This window comes from Prionailurus viverrinus, chromosome B2 (assembly GCF_022837055.1).
Source record: "Prionailurus viverrinus isolate Anna chromosome B2, UM_Priviv_1.0, whole genome shotgun sequence".
NCBI lineage: Eukaryota > Metazoa > Chordata > Mammalia > Carnivora > Felidae > Prionailurus > Prionailurus viverrinus.
This window is the reverse complement of record NC_062565.1, coordinates 94,741,195-94,763,870: the sequence shown is the minus strand read 5'-3', so window position 1 is coordinate 94,763,870 and position 22,676 is coordinate 94,741,195. Positions and strand designations below refer to the sequence as shown.

General features: G+C 35.8%; 1 protein-coding gene across 4 annotated transcripts in view; it reads left to right on the top strand.

Annotated features, from left to right (window-relative positions):
• Positions 1-21,370, top strand: part of HACE1 (HECT domain and ankyrin repeat containing E3 ubiquitin protein ligase 1) — a 122,142-nt gene extending 100,772 nt beyond the window's left edge. For all 4 annotated transcript variants that reach the window (XM_047858730.1, XM_047858729.1, XM_047858731.1 and 1 more), the window contains 4 exons: positions 7,161-7,259; positions 7,555-7,625; positions 19,971-20,084; positions 20,639-21,370. In XM_047858730.1, coding sequence (XP_047714686.1) covers positions 7,161-7,259; positions 7,555-7,625; positions 19,971-20,084; positions 20,639-20,741 — 387 coding nt within the window. In that variant the 3' untranslated portion in view covers positions 20,742-21,370. The remainder of the gene's footprint in view (positions 1-7,160; positions 7,260-7,554; positions 7,626-19,970; positions 20,085-20,638) is intronic.
• The last annotated feature ends 1,306 nt before the right edge of the window (positions 21,371-22,676 follow it).

The window sequence follows — 22,676 nt, the reverse complement described above, 5'->3', positions numbered from 1 at the left end:
AACTCCTTAATAAAACACAGTATTTTAAATAGAGTAGAACTATTTTTTATTTTATTTTTTAATTTTTTTTAATGTTTATTTATTTTTGAGAGAGAGAGAGAGAGCATGAGCATGGGAGGGGCAGAGAGAACACAGAATCTGAGGCAGGCTCCAGGCTCTGAGCTGTCAGCACAGAGTCTGATGTGGGGCTCAAACTTATGAACTGTGAGATCATGACCTGAGCCAAGGTCGGGCACTCAACCGACTGAGCCACCCAGGTGCCCCTGTTTTTTATTTTAAAAATTATAATTTGGAATAGCACATTTTAGATCAGTGGAGAAGTATTCTTTGTTGTTGTTGTTGTTGTTGTTGTTTTAATGTTTATTTTTGAGAGAGAGAGACAGAGTGTGAGGTGGGGAGAGGCAGAGAGAGAGAGAGGGAGACACAGAATCCAAAGCAGGCTCCAGGCTCTGAGCTGTCAGAAAAGCTCACAAACTGTGAGACCGTGACCTGAGCTGAAGTCGGACTTTAAACCGACTGAGCCACCCAGGTGTCCCTCTTTGGTTTTTATTCTTTTCCATAAAATTAGTTTTATCCTGTGCCTTTCACTTTACTGTATGAGTAAGTACACTGGTTTATACCTTTTAATTTTACATATATGCCAGTATTTTCAGTTTATCATTCATAGTATATTTTAGTACAGTAGTGAACAAAATTGTTAATTAAGTTTGAAGTTGTCCATTGTGACTTAGTTTGATTAAATGTCAGTTTTGAGTTTTTGCTTACAAGATTAATAGTTTTGTTTAGTATATAGACTTGTCTAGTTTTTGCATAGCAATAAGTTATTTTTAGCATTTAAAAGCTGAGAAGTACTTACGAGCTATTATTAAACATGACTAAAATCTGACTTTTTATGTACTGTGCTTGTATTAAATTAGCGTTTATGAAGTTCAAAACAGATAATTACATTATTTTCTTGACCTGTATGTAAAAAAAAAAAAAAAAAGCAACAATATAAATAATTGACACTTTGCCTCCTAATTTTTTTTTTTTTTTTTGAGAGAAAGAGCAAGTGAAAGAGTGTGTGTGAGTGGGGCAGAGGCAGAGGCAGAGTAGGAATCCCAAGCAGGCTCCATGCCCAGTGCCTATCATGGAGCCCAATGCGTGGCTCGATCCCACGACTGAGAGTTCATGACCTGAGCTAACGTCGAGAGTTGGACCCTTAACTGACTGAGCCACCCAGGCACCCCTTTGCCTCCTAATTTACTGATAGTGCTAAGTTTTATGAAACTTATTGATCTACAATGTACATAGAGAGGAGCACATGCATCATAAATGTATACTTTGATGAATTTTTACAAACTGAATACACCCAGTACCCAGATCAAGAAACAGAGAAACCTCCTAGCACCTCAGATGTCTATTCCTATCTTTTTCCTGCCATTATTCCTCTTCATGGGGAACCCATTCTTCTGACTTCTAATACCATAGATTAGGTTTCCTGTTTTTGAACTTCATATAAATGGAATAATCACCTAAAATATATCTGACTTATTCAGCTTAATTTTTTGTGAGAATTATACATATTGTTGCATGAAGTTGTAATTTGTTCATTTTTTTGCATTATAGTATTTCATTGTGTCTGTGTGTGTGCGTGGGTGTGTGTGTAGAGAGGTCTATTTCTACTCTTGATGAACATTTGGTGGGCACTTCTCAGTTTTGGGTTATTTGAAATAGCACTACTAGGAACACTTTCATACACGTCTTTAGGAGAATATATGTATGCATTCTTGGAGTGGAATTGCTGAGATACAGGTGTTCATTTTCTATTATAGTAGGTATTAGCAGATAGTTCAAGGGTGTGTGTGTCAGTTTACATTCCCACCAGTAGGTGTGAGAGTTCTGGATATTAAACATCTGTGCTAGCATTTGATATTTTCTTTTTCATTTTTATCATTTTTGTGGATCAGTAGTGGTATTTCATTTCCCTGACTGATGAAGTTGAGTGTGTTTGTATGTTCATTGGCCATTTGCACTCTGTTTTTGAAGTTTAACTAATTTGTCCATTTTTCTATTATGTTTTCTGGGTTTTTTTTTGTTAGTGATTTATAGGATTCTTTTGGGAGCCTTTTTTATCTGTATTGTGAATGTCTTCTACTCTGGTGTCTTTTGTGAATAAAACCTTTTAGTTTTAACACAGCTTGGTTTATCACTTGGTTTTTCTTTGTTTAATGAATGGAGCCTTTTTGTGTCTTTCTTTTTGTGTGTTTAAGAACGTGTTTCTTATTCCAAGGTCATGAAGGTTTTTTCCTTTATTTTTCCTTTATTCCTTTATTTATTTATCTTTATTTTTCCTTTATTCCTTTATCTGTATTCCTTTATCTTTCATATTTAGGTCTGTTACTGTTAAGTTTTCTATAGTGGTTTTATGTTGGGAGTTAGGTCTGGATTCCTACTCTGTGTTAGATTCTGGCTTTATTCCACTGAGCTGATTCAAATAGAGGGATTATTTGGGAAGAGCAGTGTTGTCAGCATGATCCTAATTTATGTAGTGATGAAAATTATTATTAAAATTGTAGTATTTGCCAGGCACTTTATATGTATTAACTTTAAAATTTTTTCACAACAGACCCCTGAGGTATTACTATTTCTATTTTACAGATGAGGAAAACTAAGCCAAAGAAGGTACAGAACTTGCTCCTTCATAGAGTATGTGTTAGAGCCATGCTGGGAACCCATGTTCTGTGACCTACAGCCCAGTCTGTCTTTATCAGTATTGCCAGACGGCCTCTCAGAGGCATGAGTTCTAAATGGGACTTTTAGAACCTTTTGTATGACTTTATGTCTTCTATGGGAAAGGGCTATGCTACACTGGGTTAGGAAGCTCTTTTTTAAAAAGTTGGCACCAACATTTGAGCTAGATGTGCATCTGAGTTAAAAGATACAGGTTAGATTCTAAAGTTTTAGTGATAGGAAGGTAGCTGGTAGTGTCAGTGTCCTGAACTGAGGTTGTATTCATCCACTGTGGACAGAATGCAAGTTCCAAGTCAAGAGATGATTATCAGGTTCAAAAATAGTGACAACTCTGGGGCACCTGGGTGGCTCGGTTGAGTGTCTGACTTTGGCTCAGGTAATGGTCTCATGGTTCACGAGCTTTTTCTGACAGCTCAGAGCCTGGAGCCTGCTATGGATTCTGTGTTTCCCTCTCTCTCTGCTCCTTCCCCACTCACGCTCTCTCTCTCTCAAAAATAAACAAACATTAAAAAACAAATAGTGACAACACTGCTATCATTTATACACTTATAATACAATAACAGTTGAGGGATCCCTACCAAATATCTGAGGGACTGTCCTTTCATACTGTGCTGCTTATCCATGATGGTACCAGAATATTAAAACATTGAACCATGTGAATACTAGGTAAGCTAATGGGCTGTGAACATTTGCATGACTCAGTCTCTGACCATTGGTATGGGCTATATGTGTTATACCAATTTCCAGTGGATTAATTCATTTATTTTCTCATTTTTAAAAAATGTTTATTTTGTGAGAGAGTGAGTGAGCAGGGGAGGTACAGAGAATAAGGGAGAGAAGAGAATCCTAAGCAGGCACAGCCCCATCTGGGACTTAAACCCATGAATCGTGAGATCATGACCAGAGCTGAAACCAAGAGTTGGACGTTTAACTGACTGAGCCACCCAGGCACCCCTGTCATATTTTTTAAAAAGCAATAAATTATTGATTGGGATTTGAAATCTTCTTGCTTCTTTTTATTGTGGAATTACCATTTTATCTACTTGTTTTTAGTCAGTGTAATAACTTTTTTTTGCCTAGGTGTTAAATGGGATAATAAAGATCTTTCATCTTCTTCACAAAAGTCATAATAATATATTCATGAAATGATTCAAATTTCTTGAGAGAATACAGTCCCAGTCATTTTTATTCATAATTATTAATAATGAAAGCATACTTGATATTATTAAATGCTTATCTTCAGTCTAGAAGGGAAGAGGATTAAACTCTCATGGCTTGTATGAAATGTGTAAAATTCATCCCCACTCCCTTTTGGCAAGATCTGTATCAGGATCTTGCCAGGGGACAGAATTTCCCCAGATGGTTCAAATAGAAACTTTAACAAAAGGGCTACTATAGAGGTGCAGCAGTATTAAGAATAACAGCAGTAGGGTGAGGCATCCACAGACTAGCAACATGGATCGCCTTATCATCCTTAGAATTGAAGAGACAGGTGGAGGAATTATAGTAGTCCCCGCTTATCAAGAGGGAATCCGTCCTACCATCCCCAGTAGATGCCTGAAAATGTGGTCTCTCTCTCAAAATATCTTCTTGTGGGGCGCCTGGGTGGCGCAGTCGGTTAAGCGTCCGACTTCAGCCAGGTCACGATCTCGCGGTCCGGGAGTTCGAGCCCCGCGTCAGGCTCTGGGCTGATGGCTCGGAGCCTGGAGCCTGTTTCCGGTTCTGTGTCTCCCTCTCTCTCTGCCCCTCCCCCGTTCATGCTCTGTCTCTCTCTGTCCCAAAAATAAATAAACGTTGAAAAAAAAAAATTAAAAAAAAAAAAAAATCTTCTTGTGCTGTACTCATCCTTTTTCTTGTGATGACGTCAGTTAAAATGCCCATGTGATGAGATGAAGTGAGGTAAATCATGTAGGCAGTAGCGTTAGGCTACTACTGACTTTCTGACAGTATGTCAGGGGAGTCATTTGGTTCTGGACTGCGGTTGACCATGGGTAACTGAGACTATAGAAGGCGAAATTGTGGGTAAGAGTGGGGGGCTACTGTATGTGAGGACCCTGGTCCTCCATGAGGGCCACCTGGTAGTAGCTATTATTGAGGGTCCATGGCTACCATAAAGATGGGCTGAAGCAAGGTGGGAGCAGAAAATATCCTCACCTCTACACTCCTGCCTGTTTCCTAAGGATGGAACCCAGTCTAAAGCTGATAGGCAAGAGAACCAGTCTATAAGGATTGGTCTCCAGGGGCACAGAATAGTACAAAGAAAGGTGGAGAATGTATTTGGAATGTTAAAATGGAGACTAACCAGAATGTCCATCTAGTAAAAGTATTTTATAATACTATGGGAAGGAGGACTAAAACACATCTCAGATCAGCAGTTCTCAAACTTTTTGGTTTCAGGACACACTTACAACAAAAGTTTTGTTCATGTGGGTTATATTAATTGATATTTATTATATTTGAAATTAAAACAAAAATATAAAATATTTTCTTAATATAGAAATAATGATCCATTACATATTAACATAAAAAATATTTTGAAAATTGCATTTTCCAGGATAAAGTTAAAAATAGTGGGAAGATACCCCCAAACCAAGAGCATGCTGTATATACTGTATGTTTGCTAACTTGACAAGAAATTATATTAAAAAAATAAATGAATTGATTATAAAAAGACATTTCTAGGTAGTCAGGGCGATTTATATGAACAAATATTAGATGGTTTCAAGAAGTCATGATTAATTGTATTTTACGTAATATTGCAATGTGGTTTGGTAAGGAAATTCTATAGTGGTTTTAGATGTATAATGAAATACTTAGGAATGTAATGCCATAACACCTAGGATTTCTTTAAAAATGCATAAGCAAACATGGGGGTGGAGATGCAAACAATTATGTTACGTTTGGATGGTTGTTGAAGCTAGATGACAAATTCATAGTGATTTTGTTTTGATCTCTTTTTTCAGTGTGATTTTTTTTAATGTTTATTTATTTTTGAGACAGAGACAGAGACAGAGCATGAGTGGGCGAGGGGCAGAGAGAGAGGGAGACACAGAATCCGAAGCAGCCCTCAGGCTCGGAGCTGTCAGCACAGAGCCTGATGCAGGGCTTGAACTCATTAATCGCGAGATCATGACCTGAGCCGAAGTCGGACATTCAACCGACTGAGCCACAGAGGCGCCCCTCAATGGTTATAATTTTTCTAATAAAAACAATTGAAGGCATTTCACGAGAAAAAATAAAATTTTAAAAAGTAGTGGGAAGAGTGGCATTGTTTTGTGTTTTTGTAAGTATATTTACTATCTGGTTAATAGAAGACACTGGGTTCTCATGTCTGCTTCTGCATATAATCAATTGTAATATGTTGTTTGCTTGAACTGTGTAGAGAAATTCCGGCCTCAGATATGTTGGAAAAGGGAGAACCTTGCAGACCCTGAAAAGATCTTAGAAACTCCCAAGAGTTGTCAGATACCATCTGATATTAACCTTCACTAATTTTCTTCAGAGCACACTTCTTTACTAGTCAGATGTGTGCTCTAGGAGATGTGATTTTGAATCACATTCTGTCCATGTCTGTGACAGCAAACCCTGCTGTTTGGCTTGTCAGTATTTAGTTAAATGTAGTATAGTCACTGCCTTATCTGACTATGTAAATACATCCACTGTGAGATACGGGCTGATGGAGCCATATGGACAAGTTCTTTCCATGTTCTCTTTTCTCTTAGAAAACATAATGGTAAATATTTTTGACATTCTTAATTTCATTTTTATTTACTTAATATTTTGTTTGATGATCTTTATGTAAAAAAAAAAAAAGACTGTCATTAGGAAAATTGCTTTTTCCCTTACGCTGGGGAATGCTTACGTTAAAGGATTTGAATCATTCCAAAATAGAGTTCTTCACGGGCCTAAATCTGTTGTTTTTTTTCCACATAATGACGATTTTTGTTATACCTCCTTTTTTTATATTCCTCCTTTTTCATAGTGATTAGAGTTTCTGGATGATCTTTTCCTTTGCTTAACCCAGAATTTATTCAGGGCTTTGTTGTCACTTACATGTTGAGAGTATGGTCTCTTCAGAATTTAACAAATTCATAAAATAAACATAGGCATATTTACCAGAGATAATAACATTCATAAAATTGTTGCAAATGTAAACTTGCTGCATATGTGTTCATGTATTTATCTCTTCTTATGTTTTAGTGAGATATCAGTGTGGAGACATTTCCACATCTCAGCAGTATTTGAGATTATCAGGATGAAGAATTCTCTCCCATGTAGTACTTGTTATTGATGACGTGCAGAAACTGTCACAAAAATAAATCAGTTTTACATGGGATTAGTTTCTAATCAAGGCAAATTTACTATTTAAATGTAATAGCTTTTTTTCTTAATGAAGATTAATGAAATACTTTTCTTCTTCCCCAAAGGAACTACTGCTCTCTGGCATGCCAGAAATTGATGTGAGCGATTGGATAAGAAATACAGAATACACAAGTGGCTATGAAAGAGAAGATCCAGTTATTCAGGTAAAATCTCTCTAGAGCTTGGAATGAAGTTAAGTTTTGCCATTTAATTTTATAAGCTTTACAGCACTATTGGATGAAAACCTACATTAATTAACAAAGTAAAAATTTTCCCTAAACTCCTCTCATGGGGATATTGCATGTGAAAGCTTTGTATGAAAGCATTTTTGATAAATGAGTTTCATTGAATAAAATATGCTTTATGAATATTGCATGTTTCTCGGGTATTAGGAAGTCTACAATTGCTCAGAAATGTGAGTTCGTTTTTTTTTTTTTTTTTTGTCATTGTTGTTGTTAGTGGTTTTGGGAAGTTGTGGAAGACATTACTCCAGAGGAGAGAGTTCTTCTCTTGCAGTTTGTTACTGGCAGGTAAGAAGTGTTTATATGCTAATGTGGAAAGAACTTTGTGTTCCAAATTTAATTACTTAAACAACAAAAATGCATTATGACTTTGAATTGTCAGTTTCCACCTCCCTTTCCTGTTTTCAGTATTAAACAAAGATTTGTTTAGCTACTAAAGATAAAACATAAACTAGTGCTCAATAAATGTTTATTTGCTGTATAAAAAATAAGCTGTTCCAATCAGGACTGTCAGCATATATATTGTATTTTATAATTTGGTAATCTTTTCATTCCATAGGTAAGTCAATGATAGTGCCAAATTTTTAATATTTGTGTGTTGCTGGACAACAGACAGACACATACACCTGACATATGTAATACCCACACTCAGCAGTTTTTCTACAGTTCTTATCAAATTTTAAAGTCTCAAGACACATGGCCTAAAAAATAATTTGTGATACCACACTTCTTTGAAAAGTCTACTTTTGGACTGATTAAATATCATAGATACTAGAAAACGAGATGATTTTAACCTCCTTTAATTTATATTTCTGAAAGGTGTTTTAAAAAAATCTGATTTTCCTTCTTGGTATCTTAGAATTTCATCTGTGCCCTCCTGTTATTGGAAACATTGTTCATTTGTTCCATTATAAATGTACATGGTTCTTCTAAGAAAGTTGGAACACACGTAAAATGAGAACAAATAAGGAAAACCACTCCTTGCCAGCAATAACTACTATAAACAATTTGATGTATTTACTTCTATTTTTTCTGCCATTTTAAAAACATAATTGTGATTATATGTCTCTATGAAATATACACGTAATTTAAAGTCCACTAGTTTTTTTTTTTAAAGTAGTCTATAACCATTATAGAAAATTTGGAAAATGAAGAATATAGATAGAAGAAAATGAGAATCCATTAAGTAATTCCACTATTCAGAGATAATACTATTAACATTTTGCTTTATTTTCTAAGTCTTTGAAAATGTTTATTTTTATTTTTTTAAATGTTTGTTTATTTTTGAGAGAGTGAGAGACAGAGCTTGAGCAGGGGAGGGGCAGAGAGAGAGGGAGACACAGAATCTGAAGCAGGCTCCAGGTTCTGAGCTGTCAGCACAGAGCCCTACACTGGGCTCGAACTCACAAATGGTAAAATCATGACCTGAGCCGAAGTCAGATGCTTAACTAACTGAGCCACCCGGGCACCCCTATTTTCTAAGTCTTTTAACTATATAATTAGAAAAATAGTTGGAATCACATTATATGTCTATTTTTAAATGATAAATAAAACATGAATATTCAAGGGCACCTGGCTGGCTCAGTTGGGAGAGCATATGACTCTTGTTCTCGGGGTTGTAAGTTTGAGCCCTGTGTTGGGTGTCGAGATTACTTAAAAATAAAATCTTTAAAAAACACCATGAATATTCACAGATTATAGACTTAAGATATGAAAGAAAACAGAAAAAAGTTGGTTTTTTTTTTACTTCTTAATGCCAAGAAATACCCAAAGATTTAATAAAAAGTAATTTAATAAAAAGAATTTAAAAAATTATATATTCTACGTAGGAGGGTTAGGCAATTTCAATTTTAAAAAGTCACCTCTAATATCAGTATCTGGGATTCTAGAAATTTTCCCACATACATAAATTTTTACTTTTTAAAAACATTGAAACATTGTTCTTCTTTTGTAACTTTTGAAATTAAGAATATATTATTAAAAATTGTTCTGGGTGCCTGGGTGGCTCAGTTGGTTAAGCATCCGACTTCAGCTCATTTCATGATCTCCTGGTTTGTGAGTTTGAGCTATTGGGCTGTCTGCTGTCAGCTTTAGAACTTCTGTCTCCGTCTCTCTGCACCTCCCCTGCTTGCATGCATGCACTCTCTCTCTCTCTCTCTCTCTCTCTCTCTCTCTCTCTCTCAAAAATAAATAAACATTAAAAAAAAATTTTTTTAATGGTTCCATATATGGATCTAATTTTTTTCATGGCTACCTCGTCTGCAATTTATGGGCCTCCCTTAATTGGTATTGTCCTCCCTTAATTGGTAATTTTCCTGCTTGTGAATAATGCTGAACAAATAAGGAATTCTTGCACTTATACATTTGTGGGCCAGTTTGATTATTTATATAGAATAAATTCTTAGAAGGGAAATTTTTGGATATGAAAGTATGTAAATTTTTATAACCTGATACATATTGTTCATTTACCCTTCAAAAAGTTATCAGTATTCATTCACATCAACAGGTAATGAGAGGGTCTGTTCCATTTACTGCATCAATACAGGGTGTAATATTTTCCGTTTTCATATAATTTGTTATTTATATAATTTTTTTAAATGTTTATTTTGAGAGAGTGTGTGTATGTGCCTGCAAGCGGGGGAGGAGCAGAGAGGGAAAGAGAGAATCCCAAGCAAGCTCCACGCTGTCAGCGCAGAGGACACAGGGCTTGAACTCACAAACCATGAGACCATGATCTGGGCCGAAGTCAAGAGTCAGACCCTTAACCAACAATTGAGCCACCCAGGCACCCCCTTATTTATGTAATTTTTGTGTGAATTGCCTGTCTTAAATGTATGCATTATTCTATTGTCGTTTTCAAAAATTAAGTTTTAGGGGCGCCCGGATGACTCAGTTGGTTAAGTGTCCAACTCTTGGTTTCAGCTCAGGTCATGATCTTGCCGTTCTTTTTTTTTTTTTTTATTTTTTTTTTTTTTAAATTTTTTTTTTTTTTTTCTCAACGTTTATTTATTTTTGGGACAGAGAGAGACAGAGCATGAACGGGGGAGGGGCAGAGAGAGAGGGAAACACAGAATCGGAAACAGGCTCCAGGCTCTGAGCCATCAGCCCAGAGCCTGACGCGGGGCTCGAACTCCCGGACCGCGAGATCGTGACCTGGCTGAAGTCGGACGCTTAACCGACTGCGCCACCCAGGCGCCCCCATGATCTTGCCGTTCATGAGTTCAAGCCCACATCAGGGTCTTTGATCGCAGCGCAGAACCTGCTTGAGATTCTCTCTCTCTCTTTGTCTCTCTCTCTCTCTCTCTCTCTCTCTCTCTCCCCCTCTCTCCCTCTCTCCCTCTCTCCCTCTCTCTCTCCCTCTCTCCCTCACCCTAGCCCTTGCCTTCTCTCTGTCTGCTTCCCCCTTTCCCCCCCACCCCTCTGCTGCTTGCTCTTTCTCTCTCAAAATAAATAAATAAACTTAAAAAAAAGAAAAATTCATTTTTAAATGTTCTTTATATGAGACATCAACGCTGCAAATACTTTTTCCAGTTTATTGTTTGCCATTTAATTTCATAAAGGTAAATATACAGATTTCCATGTAGTTTAAAAAAGTTATAAATTTACTTTATAACATTTATAAAATCAAATTAATTTTGTAAGTTCATTATCAATACCTTTCCTTTTGGTTTTTTAAATCCTTCCCCACTCCCAAGATTTGATATATATGTTTATCAGCATTTTTTTCTGTAACTTTTTATTTTACATTCTAATTTTTAAATCATCTGGACTTTGTTTTATGTTGTGAGGTAGAGCTCTTATTATTTTCAAAATGATTTATATTGAAGCACTATTTAATTATTATTACATCCCCTCTCCCCAAAACACACACCATGATTTGGTTGGTGTGATTTAAAGTGCAGATAAGAGTCTACTCAAGTTTTCTGATACTAAAAATATCTGCTAAGTTGTGCTCTTGTAGAATAAAAACCACTTGGTGTCAGAGTGCATCATCCCAGTTCAATAGCATAATCATTGTTAGCAGTACTGAAAAGGATTGCACTGTTTATTATTTAACTGGTCATGAAGTGTAACATGTGAATCCATTTGAACTGAGGATGTGAGTAAAAAATGTGAATCCATTTGAACTGAAGGATGTGAGTAAAAAATAGAAGCCATAGAAGCTGAGGGGAACAACAGAGAGCTCAGCTTCACCATCATGCTAAAGAAGCCACCTTTCAATACTGTCTACATAGAGTCCTTGTTTTGAATTCAGGCTGAGTTAAGTTCTAAGTTTTTTTAAACCTGAATTTTCTTTTATATTGGACTCAAGCATAGGTGTAGCATTTGCCTTTCTAAACTTAGTGTGTGTGTGTGTACATATATGTATATATTTTTTTCTTCAGCAGTGTTTCGAAAATTCTGCTTATCTATTTGTTTATATTTAGATATATTTCTTTCTCTACATACATAGTATAGTTTAGTGCAACCTCAGTGAAATGTCAAATGCGTTCCAATTACTAGAAGCAAAAATCAGTACAAAATAATTTTTAATATTTTTATGGTGGGGCACCTGGGTGGCTCAGTTGGTTGAACATCCCACTTCGGCTCAGGTCACAATCTCACAGTTTGTGAGTTCGAGGCTCGCATTAGGCTCTGTGCTGACAGCTCGGAACCTGGAGCCTGCTTCAGATTCTGTGTCTCTCTCTCTCTGTCTCTCTCTACTGCCCCTTCCATGCTCATGCCCTGTCTCTTCTCTGTCTCTCTCTCTCTTCCTCAAAAATAAAAAAATAAACATTAAAAAAATTTTTAAAAATATTTTTATGGTATAACATTATTTTGTTGGTCTATTAGACTGTCTTAATTAAATGTCTTACTCTTGTGTTTCTTACTGTTTAAGAATAATGAAAATCAGACTTAATAATTTGTGTATAAAATAGAAGTATTATGTCATTTTCATTGACTGTAATTTTATATTGTATAATCCAAGTGTCATAATACTCAAAGACCATTTCATTTATTTTTCTCATACATGCTTAAGCTGCCCAGTCATATTTGTTTGTAGTTTAGAAGAAGAGGAGTAGTTTCAGAGATTGTTTGTGAATATCAGTTTACAGTGTAATTTTAGTTTAGATCTTAAAATTGGGGAATCTTCTGATTTTCAAGCTTATTTTTGAAAATTTAGTAATACGAAAAACATTAGCTCAATTATTCTGATATTGAAATACTTTGTATTAATTTGTGTAAGAAACTGTGTCAAGTCTCATTTTCTCATCCTATCCTGGTAAAGTGGTATACTTACTTTTTTAAAAATTTTTTTCAAAATTTTATGTAAATTCAAGTTAGGTAATATATAGTGTAATATTGATTTCAGGAGTAGAATTTAGTGATTCCTCACTTACATATAACACCCAGTATTCAGCAGAACAAGTGCCCTCCTTAATGCCCATCACCCATTTAGCCCATCACCTGCCACCTCCCCTCCATCAACCCGCAATTTGTTCTCTATTGTTAAGAATCTCTTATGGTTAGCTTCTCTCTCGTTTTTTTGACCCCTTACCCTATGTTTATCTGTTTCATTTCATAAATTGCACAGAAGAGTGAAATCATATGGTACTTACCTTTTTCTATTCTAGCTCCATTTATGTCATTGCAAATGGCACGATTTCATTCTTTTTTGATGGCTAAGTATTATTTATTGTATATATACTACATCTTCTTTATCCATTCATCAGCTGATGGACATTTGGGCTCTCTCTATAATTTGGCTATTGTTGATGCTGCAGCTATAAACATTGGGGTGCATGTGCCCCTTCAAATCAGTATTTTTGTATCCTTTGGGTAAATACTTAGTAGTGCAGTTGCTGGGTCATAGGGTAGTTTTATTTTTAACTTTTTTTTTTTTAATTAATGCAACTATTTTCTTTTCTTTTAAAGTTAATTTATTTTGAGAGAGAGAGAGTGAATGCATGTGTAAGCAGGGGAGGAGCAATGAGAGAGGGAGAGAGAGAGAGAGAGAGAGAGAGAGAGAGAAAATCTCAAGCAAGCTCAATACTGTCAGCACAGAGCTCGATGCAGGGCTAGAACTCACAAACTATGAGATGCTTAACCTACTGAGTCATCCAGGTGCCCCCTCTTTTTAACTTTTTGAGGAAACTCCATAGTGTTTTCCAGAGTGGCTGCATTTGCAGTTTGCATTCCCACCAATCCCATTTCTTTGCACCCTCACCAACATCTGTTGTTTTCTGTGTTAATTTTAGCCATTCTGACAGGTGTTGTGAGGTGGTATCTTAATCATGGGTTTTTTCTTTTCTTTCTTTCTTTCTTTTTTTTTTTTTTTTTTTTTTTGTAAGTAGGCGCCACACTGGGCATGGGCTTGAATTCAGGACTCCGAGATCAAGACCTGAGCTGAGATCAAGAGTCAGATGCTTAAGGGGGCTCCTGGGTGGCTCAGTCGGTGGTTGAGCAACTTCAACTCAGGTCATTATCTTACGGTTCATGATTTTGAGCCCCTCAACGGGCTCTCTGCTGTCAGCGCAGAGCCGTCTTTGGGTCCTCTGTCTCCTTCTCTCTCAGGCTCGCTCTCTCCCTGTCTCAAAAAAAAAACATTAAAAAAAGAGACACTTAACTGAGTCACCCAGCTACCCCTCATCGTGGTTTTGATGTGTATTTCCCTGATGATGAATGATGTTGAACATATTTTCATGTGTCTTAACATGTTTCATGTTAGCCATCTGTATGCTCTCTTTGAAAAAATATCTATTTATGTCTTCTGCCCATTTCTTAACTGGATTAAGTGTTTTTTGGGTATTGGGTTTGATAAGTTCTTTATTGATTTTGGATACTAACCTTTATCAGATGCCATTTACAAGTATCTTCTCCCATTCTGTAGGCCGACTTTTAGTTTTGTTGATTTTTTCTTTCACTGTGCAGAAGCTTTTTATCTTGAAGTCCCAGTAGTTCATGTTTGCTTTTGTTTCCCTTGCCTCCAGCAATGCATCTAGTAAGAAGTTACTCAGCTGATGTCAAAGAGGTTGCTACCTCTGTTCTCCTCTAGGAGTTGATGGTTTCCTGTCTCACATGTAGGTCTTTCATCCATTTTGAATTTATTTCTGTATATGGTGTAAAAAAGTGGTCCAGTTTCATTCTTCTGCTTGTTGCTGTCCAGTTTTCCCAATACTGCTTATTGAAAAGACTGTCTTTTTTTCCATTGGATATTGTTTCCTGTTTTGTTGAAGGTTGGTTGAGCATAAAGTTGTGGGTCAATTTCTGGGTTTTCTATTCTATTCCATTGATCTATGTATCTGTTTTTGTGCCAGCCTGGAATTGTGATGTCTCCAGCTTTGCTTTACTTTTTCAAGATTGCTTTGGCTATTTGGCTTTTGTGGTTCCATACAAATTTTTGTTTGTTCTAGCTCTCTGAAAAATGCTGGTGGTATTTCAATAGGGATTGCATTGCAATAAATTGGGAAGATTGCTTTGGGTAGAGTAGACATTTTAACAGTATTTGTTCTTCCAGTCCATGGGCATGGAATGTTTTTCTATTCCCTGTGTCATCTTCAATTACTTTCATAAGTGTTCTATAGTTTTCAGAGTACAGATCTTTTACCTCTTTAGGTAGGTTTATTCCTAGGTACTTATGGTTTTGGGGGGGCAGTTATAAATGGGATCGATTCCTTGATTTCTCTTTATGCTTCTTCATTATTGGTGTATAGAAATGCAGCAGATATCTGTATGTTGATTTTGTATCTTGCAAATTTCCTGAACTTGTGTGTCAGTTCTAGCAATTTTTTGGTGGATTCTTTTGGGTTTTCTACATAGAGCATTATGCTGTCTGTGAATAGTGAAAGTTTGACTTCTTTCTTGCCTATTTGGAACTTACTTTTATAAATTCTGCCTCTACAGGAAATTGAGAACAACTTGGCTTCTTATCCCTTTTCAATTTTGGTTGCATTTGTTGATTTTTCAAGCAAAGGTTAATATGCATAGATTAGTGTTGAATTTTATTTCAGTCCAAGTTTCTTTAGCTATTCTTTTGCCCTAAGTAGAAATTGCTCATGCATTAGTATTTTCTAACAAGATACAGGCCAGGAATATAAAATATTCAGGAATGTTTTAGTATTCACTTGGATTTCTAAGGTAAGCTAAGGCATTTAATCAGTAAAGCATTTCATCGCAACCAAATGACTTCCCAGGTATAAAAGGAAACTATTATTAGATATTTATTTATATTAGATTGTTATTTTTCCCCTGTCAATGTATACATATCATTTATAACTTCAAATAAAATCCTGGTGCAAATTCATAGTTTTTTATAGTGTATATGACAGAAAATACATAATATAACTTAACATTGTAACCATTTAAGTATACAGTTCTGTGACAGTAAATGCATTCATATTGTGCAATCATCACCACCATCCAACTCCCAAACTTTATCCTTTTCAGCTGAAACTCTACCAGTTACACACTAATTCTTCATACTCCTTCCCTGCCACCCTAGGCAACCACCATTCTGTTTTCTATCTCTATGAATTTGATTACTGTAGGTACTTCATATAAATGGAACCATACATCATTTGTCCTTTTGTGACTGGCTTATTTCACTCAGCATTGTGTCCTCAGGGTTCATCTACATTGGATCATATGTCAGAACTTCTGTCCTTTTTAGGGCTGAATAATATTCCAGTGTATGTGTATACCACATTTTGCTTACCCCTTCATCCATGGATGATCACTTGAGTTGCTTCCACCTTTTGGCTTTCATGAATAATGCTGCTGTCAACATGGATGTGCAAATAATCTTTTTCAGTCTCTGTTTTCAATACTTTGGGCTACAAATTGTAATTCTATCTTTATTTTTTGAGAAACACCCATGCTGTTTTCCACAGCTGATGTAAATTTTACATTCCCACCAGCAGTGCATAAGGATTCCATTTTCTGCATATCCTTTCCAATGCTTGTTCTTTTTGTGTTTTTTTTTTCATTTTTGTGTTTTTTCTTTAAAATGGTCATCCTAATGTGTATGAAATGATATCTGATTATGGTTTTGGTTTCCATTTCCCTAATACTAGTAATGTTGATTGAGCATCTTTTCATATTCTTATAAGCCATTTGTATATCTTCTTTGGAGAAATGTCTATTCGAGTCCTTTCCCTATTTTTAAATTGGATTTTTATTGTTTCTCGTTGAGTTGTTTAGAAGTTCTGTTTATTTTTCTGGATATCAATTCCTTATGAGTTTTATGATTTGAAAATATACTCTCCCAGTCTATGGGTACCTTTTCACTGTGTTGATGGTGTCCTTTGGTGGATAAGTTTTTAATTTTGATGAAATCCAACTTACTTATTTTTCTTTTCTTGTTTGTGCTTTTGATGTCAAATCCAAGAAATCATTGCCAAATCCAGTGTTGTGAAGCTCTTCCTCTTTATTTTCTTCCAAAAATTTTGTGGTTTTGGTTCATGTTTTCATCTTTCATTCATTTTGAATTCATTTTTGTGTATAGTATTAGGTGAGAATTCAACTTCATTTTTTGGTAGTGGATATCCAGTTTTCCCAACATTATTTGTTGAAAAGACTGTCCTTTCCCAGTTGAGTAGTTGAAAAGCATTTGGCCATATATGCAAGGGTTTATTTTGGGGTTGTCTATTCTATTTCTGTATGTTTGTCTTTATGCCAGTACCACATTGTTCTGATAACCATCGTTCTATAGTTTAAGTTTTGAGATCAGGAACTGTGAAACCTCTGACTTTGTTCTTCTTTTTCAAGATTATTTTCGCTATTTGAGATTCAACAAGTTGGGGTTTTTTTTGGTCTTTTTTTTGTTTTTAATAAACTGAATTATGCATTGTACTCAGGATCCAATGTTAGAAAACATTTTTTAAACAATTTTTTTAAGTTTATTTATTTATTTTGAGAGAGACCTAGAGAGAGTGCAAGTGGGGGAGAGGCACAGAGACAGGGACAGAGGATCCAAAGTGGGCTCTGTGCTGACAGCAGAGAACCTGATGTGGGGCTCGAATTTATGAACCATGAGATCATGACCCAAGCCAAAGTTAGATGCTTAACCGACTGAGCCACCCAGACACCCCTAAAAAAACATTTTTAATACTAGTCAGACTTCTGCCTATGCATTTAATTACCTGTACCTTAAATATTTCTTTGTCATCATTCTTATTTATCTAAAAGCACTACAGCATCTCATTTTTAAAATGACAAAATGTTGGGTTGCCTGGGTCCAACTTCACCTCAGCTCATGATCTCACGGTTTGTTGGTTTGAGCCCTTTCAGGCTCTGTGCTGACAGCTCAGAGCCTGGAGCCTGGAGCCTGCTTCAGATTGTCTCCCTCTCTCTGCCGTTCCCCCACTCATATTCTGTCTTTCTGTCCCTGCCTCGGTCTCTCTCTCTCTCTCAAAACTAAAGAAACATTAAAAAAGTTTTTTTAAACAAAAAACTAACAAAGTGTTTTACAGGATCAGATTGTCTAATCATGATACATCAAAGGCTAATTTGAAATACTAATTGTCTTTCAAATGTAAACAATAGAATTTAGGAAGTTGTAATTACATTCTCTATGGCCATGTATTCAAGATTAAATTTTCTAGTACTGTTTATGCATTTTGTTAGGGTTTTCCAATTTGAATCTGATGTTGTTATGTTAGGTGACATTAAAAAATAAATACGTCTGATATTCTGCATCTTTGGAACAGAAATGTAAAGAATAGTCTAGTTTTCCTACTGTGAAACCCAAAACCCTTTTGATGAAGTTTTGGGGTGATGGTGGGCTGGTCCAGAGCAGACAGCCAAGAAAGAATCTTGAAGATGTTTTTGGTGCAAAAAGCTGATGTTATTAAAGCCCTGGGACAATACCTGTGGGCAGGAAGAGTTGCACTGGGGTCCTGACAGTAACTCAATATATATCCTCAGGTTGGGAGAGGGGCTCAGGGATAGAGTAAGCCTCTAAGGTATTTTGGAAGCAAGGTTTCTAGGACCTCAAGGGACTAGCTGTTGCTAGGGAAACACCGTTTATTCCCATTTAATAAAACCTCAGTCATGAGACCCTTCAGATGTATATGGGGTGGGGGGCTATAAGCTTGGAGTATGATTGCCAGCATCTCTCTTGGGGCAATTAAGATAAAGGAAGTAGACTTACAGGATCCTCCAGGTTGGGACAATGTTTAGCTAAGACTCTCTTTGGCCCCTAGCAAAGTGTCATCCTTTCAGGCAGCTGAGCTCCTAGAGGGAGGTCACCCTGCTGGTTTCAAGGACTTGTCAATGGGCATAGGCAGTAAGAGAATTTAATTTCTCATTTGCCTTAGTTTCTCACATTACCATGGCAAGCACTTAAACCTTTGTTCTTGGGTGGCCAGGAGTGTTCGAGGAATATCACTCGTATTCCACCTGGCTGGGGGGTGTTCCAGCTGTATTTTGCCCTCAGCTTACCATGCTCCCTCATCACTTTGACCTATTAGGAAGGAAAAATTTACCTTTACCACTCAAAGTTATTCTGCTTGGCCTAAGAATTAAATTGATACACACAGATCAATGGTGGGAGGGAAACAAATTTAATTCACATGTTTTGGAGGTCATAGAAAAAGGAGTCTCAGAGAAGTGACCAAAGTAGGCAGGTTTTACACCTTTTAGACCAAAGAGACAATAAATGTTTGAGAAATTGAAAAGACAAAGAAGAGAATACATATTCTCTTAAATACAGAGAATAAACTGAGGGTTGATGGGGGTTTGGGGGGAATGGGTGATGGGCATTGAAGAGGACACTTGTTGGGATGAGCACTGGGTATTATATGTAAGTGATGAATCACAGGAATCTACCCCCAAAACCAAGAGCACACTGTATATACACATATGTGTGTTAGCCAACTTGACAATAAATTATATATATTTAAAAAAAAGACAAAGGAGTTTGTGCTTGGGGTAGTAAATTGATGAAGAAGTAATGAGGTTTATTTCTACACCTTCACAGCCCTGAATTCCCTATCTCTGGTCATAGGATGTTTCTTTACCTCCTGGTACAGGGAGAGTACCTCTTACAAGTGAGAATTATTTCCTGTTTTCAGGGAGACAGGGGAAGGTTAGAGTGTCCTTTTTGCACTGGTTGTTTTTAAGTAACTTTAATTCAAAATAATCAGTGTGCCAAAGTGGCATATTTTGGGGTGGCCTGCTTTTAACTCCATCAGACCCTAGATATTTTTCACAAATAGGGAAATCATTTGGATTATTTCTAAGAGCCTCTCTATTGCTTGAATTAATCAAGCAAACATTCATGTATTCAACAAATATCTACTTAGATGCCAGTCATTTTGCTAACCCCAGGGTCATATAAACATGACACATTTGGGTCCTCAAATTAGTCCCAGTTTAGTAGGGAGACACTATGTACAATAGTAGAGGTATGTGCTATGGCCAGTTGAAAGCATAGTATGGCTTATAGAAATTTCTGGGACTGTCTCCATGGAAGCTTGCTAACTGGCCATGAAGCACCTTTTAATAATGAGTTGGGGAGTTTTGCAGAACCAGAAATGTTACCTGGTCAGTATCCTATAGTTGAATATATTCTTACCCTAACTGATCAGTTGAAATATATGTATCACAAAGGTTTTCCTTGCATGATTAGTTTATTAAGATACGAACTCTTAGTTCCAGGGTCCCACATGGTGGATTTGCTAATATCATGGGTGGAAGTGGACTGCAAAACTTTACAATTGCTGCTGTGCCATATACTCCAAATCTCCTACCAACTTCAAGCACATGGTATGTTAAATTGGTTTTTTTAAATGCTGTGAATTGTTTTTGATTAATTTTGAATAACTAAAGGTCTAACTATTGTACTGCTGCATTGAGAAGAAAACCTCAACAATAATCTCTTTCATCATTTTGGAATCGCTGATAAATAAGTACCAACATAATTCCTTGCCTCTCCCTTTTGTGCTAGGGAAAATATTTGGGGAAACTACCTATAATTTAATTAAATGTAGTTCACATATCACTGAAGTTATCCTGTCATAAGTATCACTGAGTTACACCATCACTTCAAACTAAATTCCCTTATTGCTTATTTATTTTAGGCTGAAAGGAACTTATTTTCTTTCACTACATTTGCATGCTAAAGGAAACTGCAATGCAGCAGTTTTTTGTTTTTTGGTTTTTTTTTTGTCTTTTTAAATACTTCTTCAGGGTTTTCCAATTTGAATGCAAATTTAGAGCGTGGTTTTATGTTAATTTTGAGTAGTGTTTTCACTGCTAGACAAAACAATCAGAAATTTCATAGATTTCCTATTTAATGGTGGTATATTTTTCTTTTAAAGCATCAACATGCTCAAGTTACCTGAATACCCAAGTAAAGAAATACTCAAGGACAGACTTCTTGTGGCACTACACTGTGGCAGCTATGGTTACACAATGGCTTAAGTCTGGAAAATTCGTCTGATTACTGATGCGCAATTCCAAGTGGCAGAAATAATTTAGGAAACTGTCAACAGAAAAGGAGCCTAAATGCAGCCCACAGGCAGGGGTGATGTTTAAAATTCATAAAGGATGACGCTTTCTACCCTCCTCTCCCTGCTTCCTTTTTTTGTTTTCTCTTTGTGATACAATTAGAAAATATAAAATCACAGTAGTCTTCAATTTAAAAAATGCTAATTGAAAGTAGTAGAAACTGTCCTTTTTCATATTTCTTTACTCGTATCCAAGATCGTGTCAAGGCAAAACCGTATTCTACATTCCACCTACACTATATAACTGTCTTGTTAAAAGGGTGTTTTCTCTTTATTTTCCTATATATTAAATTATATTAGGACATCCAGCCTGGTATGTTCTATTGCATGTAAAGTGCCGTTTATATTTTGGACAACTATTGTATAGAATGGATTAATTTAGATTGTGTATAAAGCCACAAATATGTATTTTCCCATATTGAATCTATATTGCAATGATGTTTTTTAGCTTTTTAATATTTTAATATATAAAGTTTAGACTGATGTGACTAACAGCTGATGAAATGACATTTAATTTATATATTAAAGCTTATATTGTATGAATTATTTGCATCTTTCAGTGGTCACTTTTCCATATATGTATTATGGTCTCAACGTTTTTCTTATGCCCTATTTTAATTTATATTTTAGGTAAAATTAAATATAATATTTTACCACATCATTACTTTTGTTTTATCTCTGAGTTCTGATGATACATTGGAAGAAGTAATCCAGTGTGCAGATTACAATTTAAATTTGTAATTTTGAACTTCTTATTTGTTTCTCATGGTTAAAATGTTGAGTTCAAGTGACATATGCCTAATACAGAGCTTTGGGCTTTTAAAGGTGATCTTAGGAGTTTTCTTTTGAAAAGGTACACTTGAGTAGTTACAGCATAGAACACTCACATATTTAGAAGTGCTAAGAGAGGAATCTGTAGAACTTTGCCTATGTAGAATCTTTAGAACTTTGCCTTTGGAAACTAAAAATACACTGTCTACTGGCATCAATGTTGGTAAAATGACTCATGCAGATTTTCTCATATGAACAGCTTCGCTCATGTTTTCAGTATACATTGAAAACTTCGCTACATTATAAAGCTTCTTTAATATATGTCTTAGTTTTCTTTTGTTACTGTAGGGGTGTGTGTGTGTGTGTGTGTGTGTGTGTGTGTGTGTGTGTGTAGTCTCTCACCAGATTAATTTTAAAACTAGAAATTCTTAAAAATTATAATTAGTTTTAAAATTAAGACTCACATGTTTATTTACAATAAATAAAGTTAATTTTAAAATTTTGATTTTCAAAATTCATCTGTATAAGAGGTCATTGCCTTCTGAGTTTTTAAATAGATAACTGACCTCTTTAAAATTACATTGCTTATGGGGTGCCTGGGTGGCTCAGTCAGTTAAGCATTTGACTTCGGCCCAGGTCATGATCTCATGGTTTGTGAGTTCGACCCCCGTGTCAGGCTCTGTGCTGACAGCTCAGAGCCTGGAGCTTGCTTCGGATTCTGTGTCTCCCTCTCTCTCTGCCCTCCCCAGCTCATGCTCACACTCTATCTCTGTCAAAAATAAATAAACTTAAAAAATAATTAAAATTATATTGCTCATAATTATAATTTTTACAAATACTCATTTCCATTAATAATCATATAATATATTGGCTTTGTCAGATTGGTTCTTTTGCAACTATTTATGTAGAAGAGATAATAAAATATTAAAAATCTCATGGTATTTTATCCCTGAATTTGAATATTTTTTGATACAGATTTAGTGATTTCAGGGTTTATATTTTTATATTGTCTTTATTTTTGACTATAAGAATGTAGTTATTATATAAAATATTTTATGTGGATTGAAAATAAGCAAGA